General features: G+C 37.1%; 1 protein-coding gene across 1 annotated transcript in view; it reads left to right on the top strand.

Moving 5' to 3' along the window:
• The window catches only part of LOC126764158 (ATP-dependent Clp protease proteolytic subunit), a 136,202-nt gene extending 132,722 nt beyond the window's left edge, over positions 1-3,480 (top strand). Inside the window, exon 4 of the mRNA XM_050481952.1 lies at positions 3,326-3,480. Within this exon, the coding sequence (XP_050337909.1) occupies positions 3,326-3,353 (28 nt within the window). The 3' untranslated portion in view covers positions 3,354-3,480. The remainder of the gene's footprint in view (positions 1-3,325) is intronic.
• Positions 3,481-12,792: the final 9,312 nt, after the last annotated feature.

The raw sequence follows: 12,792 nt of genomic DNA, 5'->3' as shown, positions 1-12,792 counted from the left end.
AAAACATATAAACATGGATCACAAACACATTTTTTAAATTTAATACAACCTAATAATTTCAAACAAACAAATCAAAAGGAAAAGGTATACTTAAATAGAATATTTTTTTGTGAATAAACTTTGTACTGCATAAGAGTAGGAAAAGAAAATTAGTTGAGAAGAAAATCAATAATCAATCGATTTGTTAATTGTCAAAACAACAAGGAAATTTGGCGGAATTCGAAAATATATGATTTCCTCAAAACTCCGCCAAATTGGCCATTTCTCTCACTGTTCGTTGTACTGAATTTTCTGTTTACCAAAGTAGCACTATGATGCTAATTTCAATCTTTAGAAATGTACGCTTATATATTCTTCTTCTTATTAATTGGCGTAGGCACCGTTTACGCGATTATACCCGAGTTAACAACAGCGCGCCAGTCGTTTCTTCTTTTCGCTACGTGGCGCCAATTGGATATTCCAAACGAAGCTAGGTCCTCCTCCAATTGGTCCTTCCAACGGAGTGGAGGTCTTCTTCTTCCTCTGCTTCCGCCGGCGGGTACTGCGTCGAATACTTTCAGAGCTGGAGTGTTTTCAACCATCCGGACAACATGACCTAGCCAGCGTAGCCGCTGTCTTTTAATTCGCTGAACTATGTCAATGTCGTCGTATATCTCGTACAGCTCATCTTTCCATCGAATGCGATATTCGCCGTGGCCAATGCGCAAAGGACCATAAATCTTTCGCAGAATTTTTCTCTCGAAAACTCGTAACGTCGACTCATCGGTTGTTGTCATCGCCCAAGCCTCTGCACCATATAGCAGGACGGGAATTATGAGCGACTTATATAGTTTAGCTTTTGTTCGTCGAGGGAGGACTTTACTTTTCAATTGCCTACTCAGTCCAAAGTAGCACCTGTTGGCAAGAGCAATCCTGCTTTGGATTTCCAGGCTGACATTGTCGGTGGTGTTAATGCTGGTTCCAGGATAGACGAAATTATCTACAACTTCAAAGTTATGACTGTCAACAGTGACGTGAGAGCCAAGTCGAGAGTGCGACGACTGTTTGTTTGATGAGAGGAGATATTTCGTCTTGCCCTCGTTCACTGCCAGACCCATTTCTTTTGCTTCCTTGACCAGCCTGGAGAAAGCAGAACTAACGGCGCGGGTGTTGAGGCCGATGATATCAATATCATCGGCATACGCCAGCAGCTGTACACTCTTATAGAAGATGGTACCTTCTCTATTTAGTTCTGCAGCTCGAACTATTTTCTCCAGAAGCGGGTTGAAAAAGTCGCACGATAGGGAGTCGCCTTGTCTGAAACCTCGTTTGGTATCGAACGGCTCGGAGAGGTCCTTCCCGATCCTGACGGAGCTTTTGGTGTTACTTAACGTCAGTTTACACAGCCGTATTAGTTTTGCGGGGATACCAAATTCAGACATCGCGGAATAAAGGCAGCTCCTTTTCGTGCTGTCGAAAGCAGCTTTGAAATCGACGAAGAGGTGATGTGTGTCGATTCTTCTTTCACGGGTCTTTTCCAAGATTTGGCGCATGGTGAATATCTAGTCGGTTGTTGATTTTCCAGGTCTGAAGCCACACTGATAAGGTCCAATCAGTTCGTTGACGGTGGCCTTTAATTTTTCACACAATGCGCTCGATCGAACCTTATATGCGATGTTGAGGAGACTAATCCCACGGTAGTTGCCGCAGATTGTGGGGTCTCCTTTTTTATGGATTGGGCATAGCACACTTAAATTCCAATCGTTGGGCATGCTTTCGTCCGACCATATTTTACAAAGAAGATGCTGCATGCTCCTTATCAGTTCTTCGCCGCAGTGTTTGAATAGCTCGGCCGGCAATCCGTCGGCCAGGTAGCTTGATGAATCTTCTTATGCTGGAATCTAGTACTACAGATAACCATATTTCGGGACCCGGCGAAGTCAATCAGCCTCAACCCATTTGGGGAAGTTTCGTCGTGGAGGCTGAATTTACCGACCGTAGTGCCAAAGATACCTTCTTTACCCACCCTGGCGTTAAAGTCGCCAAGCACGATTTTGACATCGTGGCGGGGGCAGCTCTTATAAGCGCGCTCCAAGCGCTCATAGAAGGCATCTTTGGTCACATCGTCCTTCTCTTCCGTCGGGGCATGGGCGCAAATCAGCGATATGTAGAAGAACCTAGCTTTGATGCGGATTGTGGCTAGATGTTCATTCACCGGAGTGAATGGTAGTACTCGGCGACGGAGTCTCTCTGCCACCTCGAATCCAACACCAAACTTGCGCTCCTTTATATGGCCACTGTAGTAAATTTCGCAAGGACCTACACGGCCTTGTCCCGTCCATCGCATTTCTTGGACGGCGGTGATGTCAGCCTTTATTTTCGCCAGGACATCAACCAGCTGGGTAACGGCACCTTCCCAATTAAGGGTCCGGACATTCCAGGTGCATGCCCTCAAATCGTAGTCCTTATTTCGTTTGCCATGGTCGTCATCAAAAGGGGGGTCTCTCATCCGAGGCTGTCGTTTAGATTTCATTGGGGGGGCTTTTTACGTGGCGGGTCCCAAACCCAGCGCACAACCGTATGCAGGGGAAATATTATATATATATTCACATATTTTCAAACCCGCAAACTACTACGGATATCATTTAATTATATTCTCTATATATTTGATATTAAAGCAGATAAGTACATATGTGCAAATTGACCTATTTCTTGTTGAATTCCACAAAATCTGTTAAAATGCATACTTAAGTAAGGTTTATAATATTACCTAAATATATAATTAATATAGGTTACATACATATATATTTATTTGCTTTGGCATTAAAAGTTTTGATAATACCTTAAAGGGGTATTCTCATGTAATCACTTCGAAAAATCGATTTTGCTTTTAAATTTTGATAGTAAAACCTATTGAAAACATGCTGTGAAAAATTCAGACCGAAATTCATAGTATTTGATAAGTTACAGCTCATAGTCGCCGACGTGTCGTAAGCGACTGTCTACCAGACGCCATGACAAGTCTGCAGCTGCTACGTTTCTAAACGCATTTTTCTCGAATCATAATTTTCTGAAACTGTCATGGTCCTAAAAAAAAGTATTCAACCGATTGCTTTAAAATTTACATATGTTCTTCTACTCATTTATAGCTATTGTCCCTACCAGAATTGTTTATTTTCGAAAATATTTTCATATTTTTTTAAACGATTTTTAACGAATAAAAACAAGGTTTTCGTGACTTTTTTTTTGAAGTTCGACATTTTTTTTAATGATATTGATTATATTTGGTAGGGACGATAGCCGCAGAAATACTGAATAATAATCCATTCGATTTTTTTTATTTCAGACAACATGAACAGCCGCTATCACCATGACCAGTGAACTACTTTTTTTTGTTGGGGACTACTTTGATTTAAAAAAAAAATATATTAAAAATGTAAAAAACAAAAAAAAATTTTGTACATTTTAAAACACAAATAAAAATATATTAAAAAATTGAAATTATTGAATTTTGTTGTCACATAAAAAAAAAATTCCTAAAAGGTGGTAAAATGTATGCGTTCACATGAGAGTACCCCCTTAAAAGACCAAGTGTCTACGGACAAAGACGACGGTAGTTCCGTTTACGAGACGCAGGTCCCTACCTGGTCTCAGGAAACTCACACTTGGTGGTAGAGAGGTCGAGATGACTAGCAGGGCCAAATATCTTGGTCTTACGCTGGATTCAACTTTGCGGTGGAAGCAGCATGTGAACCAGACCCTGGTAAAAGCAACAAAAGCATTAATGGTGTGCAAAATAGTTCAACATTTTCGGAGACATAATGTGCCGTTACAGCAATGAAACTAGACGTGTTCCGCGATGTCCAACAATCAGTGGTGATGCAAAACTTTTCCCCGCTCCTAATCATTTCTCGCACCTTATGTTTACATTCCTCATACAATGCAGGAATCATTGATTTTGAAATCACACGTCTGCTAGGAATGTCATAAGATGGATTTAGGGCTATTACAAATTCCCGAAAACCTTTGTGCTCAACTATAGAGAAAGGTTGCAAATCCACCGTAAAGAGCTGCAATAACTTGCTTGTTATTTCACTTTTTGATTTTAGCCGCGCGACATTTAAAATCTTAGCTTGTGTTAAAGGCTTTGGTAATGCAGTCGAAGTTGATGGAATATCCTCTTAAAAAGTAACAGGCGCATTTTGCGGCGCTGGCGTAGTTTCCGACTGCAAAAACATTTTCACAATACCTATTTGATAATAACTTCAAAATTATATTACCATTTCCAATCGAACGGTAGGATGCCTCCGTTCGATATGTTATCTTTAAATTTGATGTTGACGTTTTATATGATATTTTGGATTTACAAATATCACATTTTGCGAAAACAGCATCCATCTCTTTAAAATATTGCCACACATAACTTGTTTTGGTTCTTTTTGACACAGACATCTTTAATTTTTATTACGTATAAGCAAACTAATTTGTAACCGTTTCATACAAAAATTAATGTAAATGATCGGATGACAATTTTAAGTAAACGAAAACATACTTTTAAAAATATTTCGTTACTTATAAAATACTTTTTATAAGTTTTTTTAAATAACTATATAAATTAATGCAATTTTAAGATTAAAAGTTTTATAATTAGCTTTACTACAGCATTGAGGTTTCTGTAATCAATTTAATTTGTACATAAGTATTACCCGTTTAAAGCTAAATTAACTTTTTGTATGTTAACCAATTTTTACTTATCTAAAATTGAAGAAAATTCATAGCTTTAATGAATATGAATTCATCACACCCACAATTTTTATTTTACACTGTGAGTGCTATTTTGCAACAGTCGCAATTTTTCATGTTTCCCTGTGAAAGCTGTTTTGTCACAGTCGTAATTTTTCATGTTTCCCTGTAAATGCTATTTTGTCACAGTCGCAATTTTTCGTGTGATACTGTGACTGCTACTTTGTTTCCCATGTGTTCGTTATTTCCAGTCACTGCTACATTAGGAAACTTGTCACAGCTGTGACCAGTGATTTTTAAGTAGCAGTGACAAAGTCACAGGTACTCAGATATTTGTCATCTCTAGTGCATGCTCACCACAAACTTCCACCTATAGATGATTTCGGCTAATCATCCAAGTTCTTAAACATTCGGAATAACGGTGAAAAGCTGAAATCAGTTTGTTGAACATTATTAGCCTAAAATAGTCGGATGTTTTTTATTTTTTAGTAACTGAACTCTTTTATGGTATTTCAGCTCGTAGAATAAACTTTTTGAACAATACATATGTAAGTTAATTTAACAATGATATCTTAAATTAATCAATTTAGAACTATTAGTATTAAGTAATTTAAATATAATAATAATATTGTTCAAAATTGAACATATTCGTTGCTACCAAATGATTGGGTCCGGCTTGAGATTTTTTATCCGAAATTTGCAAATGTCTAAAATTAATATAAAGAACTAAATTATTTTTTTTTTGTGTTTGTTAGATACCTTAACATTCAATTTTAAAAATAAATACTATACTACTATAACTATACTATTTAAGTTTGTTCCTAATTGTTATAAAAAGTTGAGGGCTACAATATTTAATATGATATGTTAACGTAAGTAGATGATACGTTTATGTTATTTACAGTGGTTACCATGGATTTCATGTTATGAAACGTCAAAAATTGTTACTAAAATCTGTTGTTTACTTCCCGTAACATTTTGTTTGGCTACCTTAACATTTGTTTGGTAACCGAACAAAAGATTAACATGGGTTACCTATGTTAAGGTAACCAAATAAAATGTTTAAATTTCAGTTATTAACACTTGCTGACCAAGCAAAAGATTTCAGGTTAGAAACCAGCGATGGCCAGATTGAAATCTTACCAAAAAAATGTGTAAACGGAGGGATTTGTTGCATCGTTCAAGACCACTTATAAAAAATGTAGAACAATGAAAATTAAATAAATTTGAGAAATTTAAAGATATTTAATGAAACGTTTTGTAATTTGAAGCATCATAGTTTTATTTTCAATGGAAAATGATTAAAAACATTTAATGATTGAGAGCTAACTAGCTTAAATCCTATTATTGGGTATTGAAAGGACAAAAGCCAGTTGTTATAATATTCTTTAAAAAGATTTAAATAGTTTCTCCATATAATAAATAACCAATATTTAGTAATTTTATTCGTACTAAATGTTGGGTATTGGGTTGATAAATGCCCACAAATTGTTATTTTGTTCAATGTGGCCATAATGGAAAATGTTATAAAAAACGCTAATTTTGAGGCGCTCTCACACTTGAATAAGTTTAACATCCCTTTATTCCTGCTCAAACTAAAACGAACTCTTGCTGCCATTTTGAATATACTGAATAGAGATAATCATAGATATTAATCGATTGTGGTTTTCTTTTTATTTTTTAAGCAACTCAAAGGAATAATCTAATTTAATTTAGACTAATTATCTCTGGCAGAATGGTTGCGGCAATACTGACATTGTACACCAGTGGTCGGCATGAGAGGATCTTTCACTGTGTTGGTGAGCACGAAAAAAAAGTGGCCCAGTGAGAAATTGGAATTAAAATTAAGCAAATTTTATAATTAATTAAGAGTATAATGAAAATTAACAAAACGTCTTTTAAGGATATATTCCCTATTATCTTTAAAAGACTTGGAACATAAATGGCATTGCATGGCACCAAAGGCATTTATAATCATAAAATATTTCTCGCAGGGCATATTTAGTTTTGCACTATAGTCTTGCGTGATGTTAATTCGTTGCTGGCGCGACAACGACTGAACGATAGAGCGTAAGCGTACGTGTGAAGTTAGTTTGCAAAATTTTGCTATGAAATGCTGACCACTGTTGTACACAAATTAAAGAGCGGAAGTTTACTTCATATCGGAATTGTACAGTTGTGTGAACAAAAAGAGGTAAACATAATTTGCAGGTTTTAGAGTTTCGCATTAATATTTGTTTTTATTTACCTTTGCATGGTGGGAAATTCTAATCACAGGTTGGAAAAATTATATGAGTTGTACTTGTATCTAAAAACAATTTTATTTAATAAGAAACCAGCACATTTTAAAACTTCACAACACCTTATGGTTGTTCCTATTTTGTTCACAACACTGTACATGCGATAGAACAGTAATGGTGATGATGCCAGTTGTAAAAATTCATTTTAGCTACAATTGGGAAAACTTTTCTCAAGTTGTGGGCTTTAATACGTACATAAGAAAGACAGTTTTATATATCTGCATACATAAAAAAAAGATACTTGTGACCATAATTTATATTTTGTTTCAACATATTGCAGTTCCATTTAATGAAAATGCTTATATAAATATACATTAAATATATATATGTATATATATATATATATATATATTAAATAAATATATATATATATATATTAATATTTGTGATATTTTCAGTTTGGTTGTTTTATCAAAATATTCAAAGGTAGAGCGGCTTTTCCGAAAACGTGCACCAATTTTCACGGGAAATGTCTTAAAACTCGTGTTTTTTGTTGAATTTTGTTAAACTTTTTATTAAAAGTACTTGTTTAACCTTCAGTGGTTTGAACAAGAGTGAGAAAAATGTGTAGGTACAATAAAGTTCAGTTACAATACGATTTCATTTCAAATACATCAGAGTTGCATGTATATGTACTTTGTTATACACAGGACTGCATTTCAACACGTCTCCTCAACGTTCATATACATGCATATTACAAAATAATACAATACATTTAATTAATTTAAACCTAGCATCTTTGTTAACTTCTTGTGGCTAAGTTTTCTGGCTTCTGCTAAGTTTTTCCTCAAAATATCAACAATTATGTCACTGCTGCAACAATATTTGATATCGGTGCCGCCTCCTCGATAAATATCCCTTATGTAATGATATTTTATGTCGTTGTGTTTGGTTCTTGCGTGATATACCGGATTCTTCACAAGATTCATGGCACTGAGGTTGTCTCCATTTACCATGATCGTCTTAGGATATTCGATTCTCATTTCTTCCATAAGTGTTCGTAAAAATACTGCTTCTTTCACGGCTGACGTAAGTGCCATGTATTTGCCCTCGGTGCTGCTGAGGGCTACTGTTGATTGTTTCTTTGATTCATATGAAAAAACACCTCCAGCAAGTATGAATGCATACCCCGTATATGACTTACCCGCGCTGCTATCGCCGCCCCAATCTGCATCGACAAAGCATTCGATTTCTTTGCCAGTGCTATAATACCGCAATCGCATATCTTGAGTATTACACCGGTAACGCAATAACCTCATAGCTGCAGCCATATGCTCTGAATGTGGATCATTGTTTCGTTGCGCAAGTTTACGCACTGAGTGCAAAATATCTGGCCGCGTACATACTGCTAGGTACATCAATGAACCTATTAATGATTGGTACCGCATCTGGTTGGCCTTCTTACATTTACTCTCGTTACAATTTACTTGATGTCCCGTAACTAGTGGAGTAGCGATTGGTCGACAGTTTTCCATATTATATTCGCTTAACATCTTTTGTATATACGATTTTTGCCCAACGCATATGGACCCAGTTTCACCATCGCGATCGATTTCCATGCTCAAAAAATATTGTACTGGTCCTTTGTCAACTATCTTAACTTCTTTCGAAATGTCATTCTTTATTTGTTGCATTTGTTTGTAATCGGAGCACGCTATAAGCAGATCATCGACATATACTGCTATAATATTGATGTGGCCATTATAGTGCTTTACATATACACACGGCTCGCTTTTACATGGTTGGAATCCAATACCTTTTAATATGCCGTCCAACTTGATGTTCCATTGCCGCCCAGACTGCTTAAGTCCATACAATGCCTTTTTCAACTTCAGACAATGATTTGGATATCGTTTATCTACAAACCTAGCTGGTTGGCTGATATAAATTTCATCACACAACTCGCTGTTCAAATATGCCATACTCCGCTGCAATCGCAAACATCATTCTTATTGTGCTATACCGCACCACCGGTGAAAACGTATCTTTATAATTTACACCGTATGTTTGCGAACAGCCCTTAGCAACTAATCTTGCTTTGAAACGTTCTATTTTACCGTTTTTGTCTTTCTTTAAAGCAAAAACCCACTTGCTGCGCACTGCTTTCTGCCCATTTGGCAATTCCGCAAGTTGCCATGTATCGTTGTCTAATAACGATTGGTATTCATTTTCCATAGCTTCGTGTCACTTATTTGCGTATTGGCTTGTCAACGCCTGTTTTTCCGTTTCTGGTACTTCTATTTCATAATATTGCATCATATTTAAATAGTTGTATTGTTTCGTTGGTCCGCCTGGCCCTCCACTTCGAACAATTTTCGGTCTACCAGGTCCTCTCTGCTTTTGTAGTACTGGAACTTCTTCTTCTTCTTCAGCGGATTGGATCGCTGTTAACTAATGCTGATTGTAGTACTTCGCTTTCGCCTGAATTAGTATTTAAATTTGCAACATCGCTATTGCCGCTGTCATGTAAATGTGCCTACTCATGTACACCTACCGCCGTTTGAATATTCGTTTGTTGGTTTCGCACCATTGACTCAACGAAATATACATCTCTGCTAACTATCAATCGTCTCGACTCACGATCGTATAACCTGTACGCTTTTGATACATCAGAGTATCCTACCAATATGTACTCTTTGCCTTTTGGTTTGAACTTTGCTATTAATTCATCAAATACAACCAATATAACAAATACAACTACAAGAGGAAAGATTTAAGTTAATTCATCAAATACAACCAATACAACTACAAGAGGAAAGATTTAAATTAATTCATCAAATACAGCCAATACAACAAATACAACTACTAGAGGAAAGATTTAAACTAATTCATCAAATACAACAAATACAACTACAAGAGGAAAGATTTAAATTAATTCATCAAATAGAACCAATACAACAAATACCACTACAAGAGGAGAAATCTAAATTAATCACACAAAAGAGGAAATACTATCAACACAGGAAAATGCAAATGATATTTATGTAAGTTTGATATTAAAATTATTAGTAAGTAAGGTTATGTGAAAGGAAATAATTATTGTTATAACAAAAGAAAAGTTAACACTGTAAAAAAAAAAAAAAATTTAATTTAAATAATCATAAACAAGTGAACAAAATGGCGCAAGAAGAACAGATAGCAGAGACCCTTTCGAGGTTAAATTTTCAGGCAAATAATAACAGTTCAGGTACCTCCTCCTTACCCTCTGTTTTTACTGCTAACCAGAGAAGAGAGCTTTCAAACTTAATAACAGAAACAGTTACCGCCCTACTACACCCTAGAGTAGTAGAAGAAGAGGAGCATAGAGTGGACTTCAGTAGGCATACCGAGTCATTAGACCGAATACCAGATGCAGTGAAGTGTTTGAGGGAATTTTCTGGAAGACCAGGAGAGGTTAGCTCGTGGAGGAAATCCGTAGATAGGATACTGTTGATGCATGGTCAAAACAGGGATTCGCCAAAGTATTATTCAATTCTTCACACAATCAGACACAAAATTACAGGCGAGGCCGACGCGGCACTCGAGTCATATCGGACTCCATTGAATTGGAGTAAGATCAAGAAGTGCCTAATGCTTCATTTCTCGGATAAAAGAGACGTCAGTACCTTAGAGTACCAAATGACAACTCTTGTCCAACAGGGTAGAACAGTAGAGGAATTCTACCACGAGGTCTACAGGTGTCTCTCTCTCATACTAGATAAGATTTATTGTCTGGAGCTAGGAGAGGAAGCCATGACTGCTATGGCTAATACCTATAGAGAAAGAGCACTATACACCTTCGTTAGGGGTCTCAATGGGCAACTGCCAAGTTTACTCAGTGTGAGGGAACCAACCAGCTTGCCACAAGCCCTTCACATGTGCCTTAAATTGGACAATATGAACTATCGGACAAGCTATGCCAACAACATTTCCCGTATGATAAGTAATCAAAAACAGACAAACCACTCCCAACAACGAACATACCCCGCTAAGACGCAAGGACGATCGTTTTACCCAGAGCTTGCCAATTTTGGGCAAGGATCTTTCCCTAGACCTCCACAAAGGTATGGTCTAAACCTTCCCCTACAATATGGACGGAATGTCGTACTACAACCCGTTTCAAATCCGACTCCACAATATCGACAATACGGCACACCACAAGCAAATCGATACGTCACATCGTACAATACGCTTACGGAAATTCTCAACAGGGTTACAGACCACAACTACCACCCAAACCCCCAGTCCCAACGTTGACAAGTCCATACAAACCAAACAGGTTAATTATCAGAATAGGCCACAACTTCATAACGGGGCAAACAGCTTCCAATAAACTCAATTACACATACAACCCTACGGACTAATCACTTGAATCCTGAAGATAATGAAAAACTAAAGCAACTTATAAGTTCATGTCCAACCCTATTCGCCGAACCCGACAAGAAATTGACTTTCGTCACTAATGTCAAAGCAGAAATTAGAACAAGGAATGAAAGGCCCATTTACTCAAAAACTTACCCATATCCTATGCCTCTGAAAAAGGAGATTGACCAACAAATTGCTGAATTGTTGAATGATGGCATCATTCGTCCATCGAAATCCCCATACAATTCCCCTGTATGGGTAGTACCAAAGAAACAGGATGCTTCGGGACAGAGAAAATATCGGATGGTAATTTATTATCGTAAGTTCAACGAAGAAACCATCCCAGATAAATATCCCATTCCGGATATTACCACCATTCAGTCCAACCTAGGGAAAAATAAATTTTTTTCCACCATTGACCTCAAAAGTGGTTTCCACCAGATTGCACTAAATGAGGCTGACATTGAGAAGACCGCCTTCTCGGTTACGAATGGAAAATTTGAGTTTACACGACTTTCATTTGGCCTAAGGAACGCACCTGCCATTTTTCAGCGCACTTTAGATGACGTCCTTAGAGAACATATTGGCATTCGCTGCTACATCTACATAGACGATATTATAATCTTTAGTAAAACTAAAAAAGAGCATTTCGATAATCTGAAGATTATTTTCAATACGTTGGAAGAAGCTCGATTAAAGAAGAAATAGAGTTTCTAGGTATCATTGTCGATCAAAATGGTATTGGCACCACACCAAAAAAAGTGGAGGCAATAACAAATTTCCCGCTTCCCAGGAACGTTCATGGCTTACGCTCCTTTTTGGGAATGACTGGACATTATCGCAAGTTCATAAGAGCCTATGCTCAAATCGCAAAACCACTCACTGAAATATTGAGAGGGGAACTGGGAAGAATTTCCAAACATCAGTCTAAAAAGACCAAACTGAATTTGACAACTGAACAGGTGGAAGCTGTCAACCAACTAAAAATGTGCCCCACATCCGAAGATGTTATACTCCATTATCCCAATTTTGAGAAAGCATTCGAGCTTACCACTGACGCCTCCGATTACGCTTTGGGAGCAGTACTCTCACAAGATGGTAGACCAATATGCTTCCTATCAAGAACGCTAAGCAGAGCGGAGCAGAACTTTGCAACAAACGAGAAAGAAATGCTAGCGATAATTTGGGCTTTACAGTCCCTTAGATGCTTCCTTTACGGATCAAAAAAGGTCAAAATATACTCCGATCACCAACCCTTAACTTTCGCTATAAGCAATAAAAACACAAACACCAAAATGAAGAGATGGAAAGCTCAGCTAGAGGAATACAACCATGAACTAATTTACAAACCCGGCTGTTCAAATGTAGTTGCAGATTTCCTTTCACGACCACCAATTTCAAACGTTAACTCACTTACAGTTCATAG

Source organism: Bactrocera neohumeralis, unplaced genomic scaffold, assembly GCF_024586455.1.
Source record: "Bactrocera neohumeralis isolate Rockhampton unplaced genomic scaffold, APGP_CSIRO_Bneo_wtdbg2-racon-allhic-juicebox.fasta_v2 cluster09, whole genome shotgun sequence".
In the NCBI taxonomy this organism is placed as follows: Eukaryota; Metazoa; Arthropoda; class Insecta; order Diptera; family Tephritidae; genus Bactrocera; species Bactrocera neohumeralis.
Note: the sequence above shows the minus strand (reverse complement) of the source record. Positions and strands in the feature narration are given on the sequence as shown.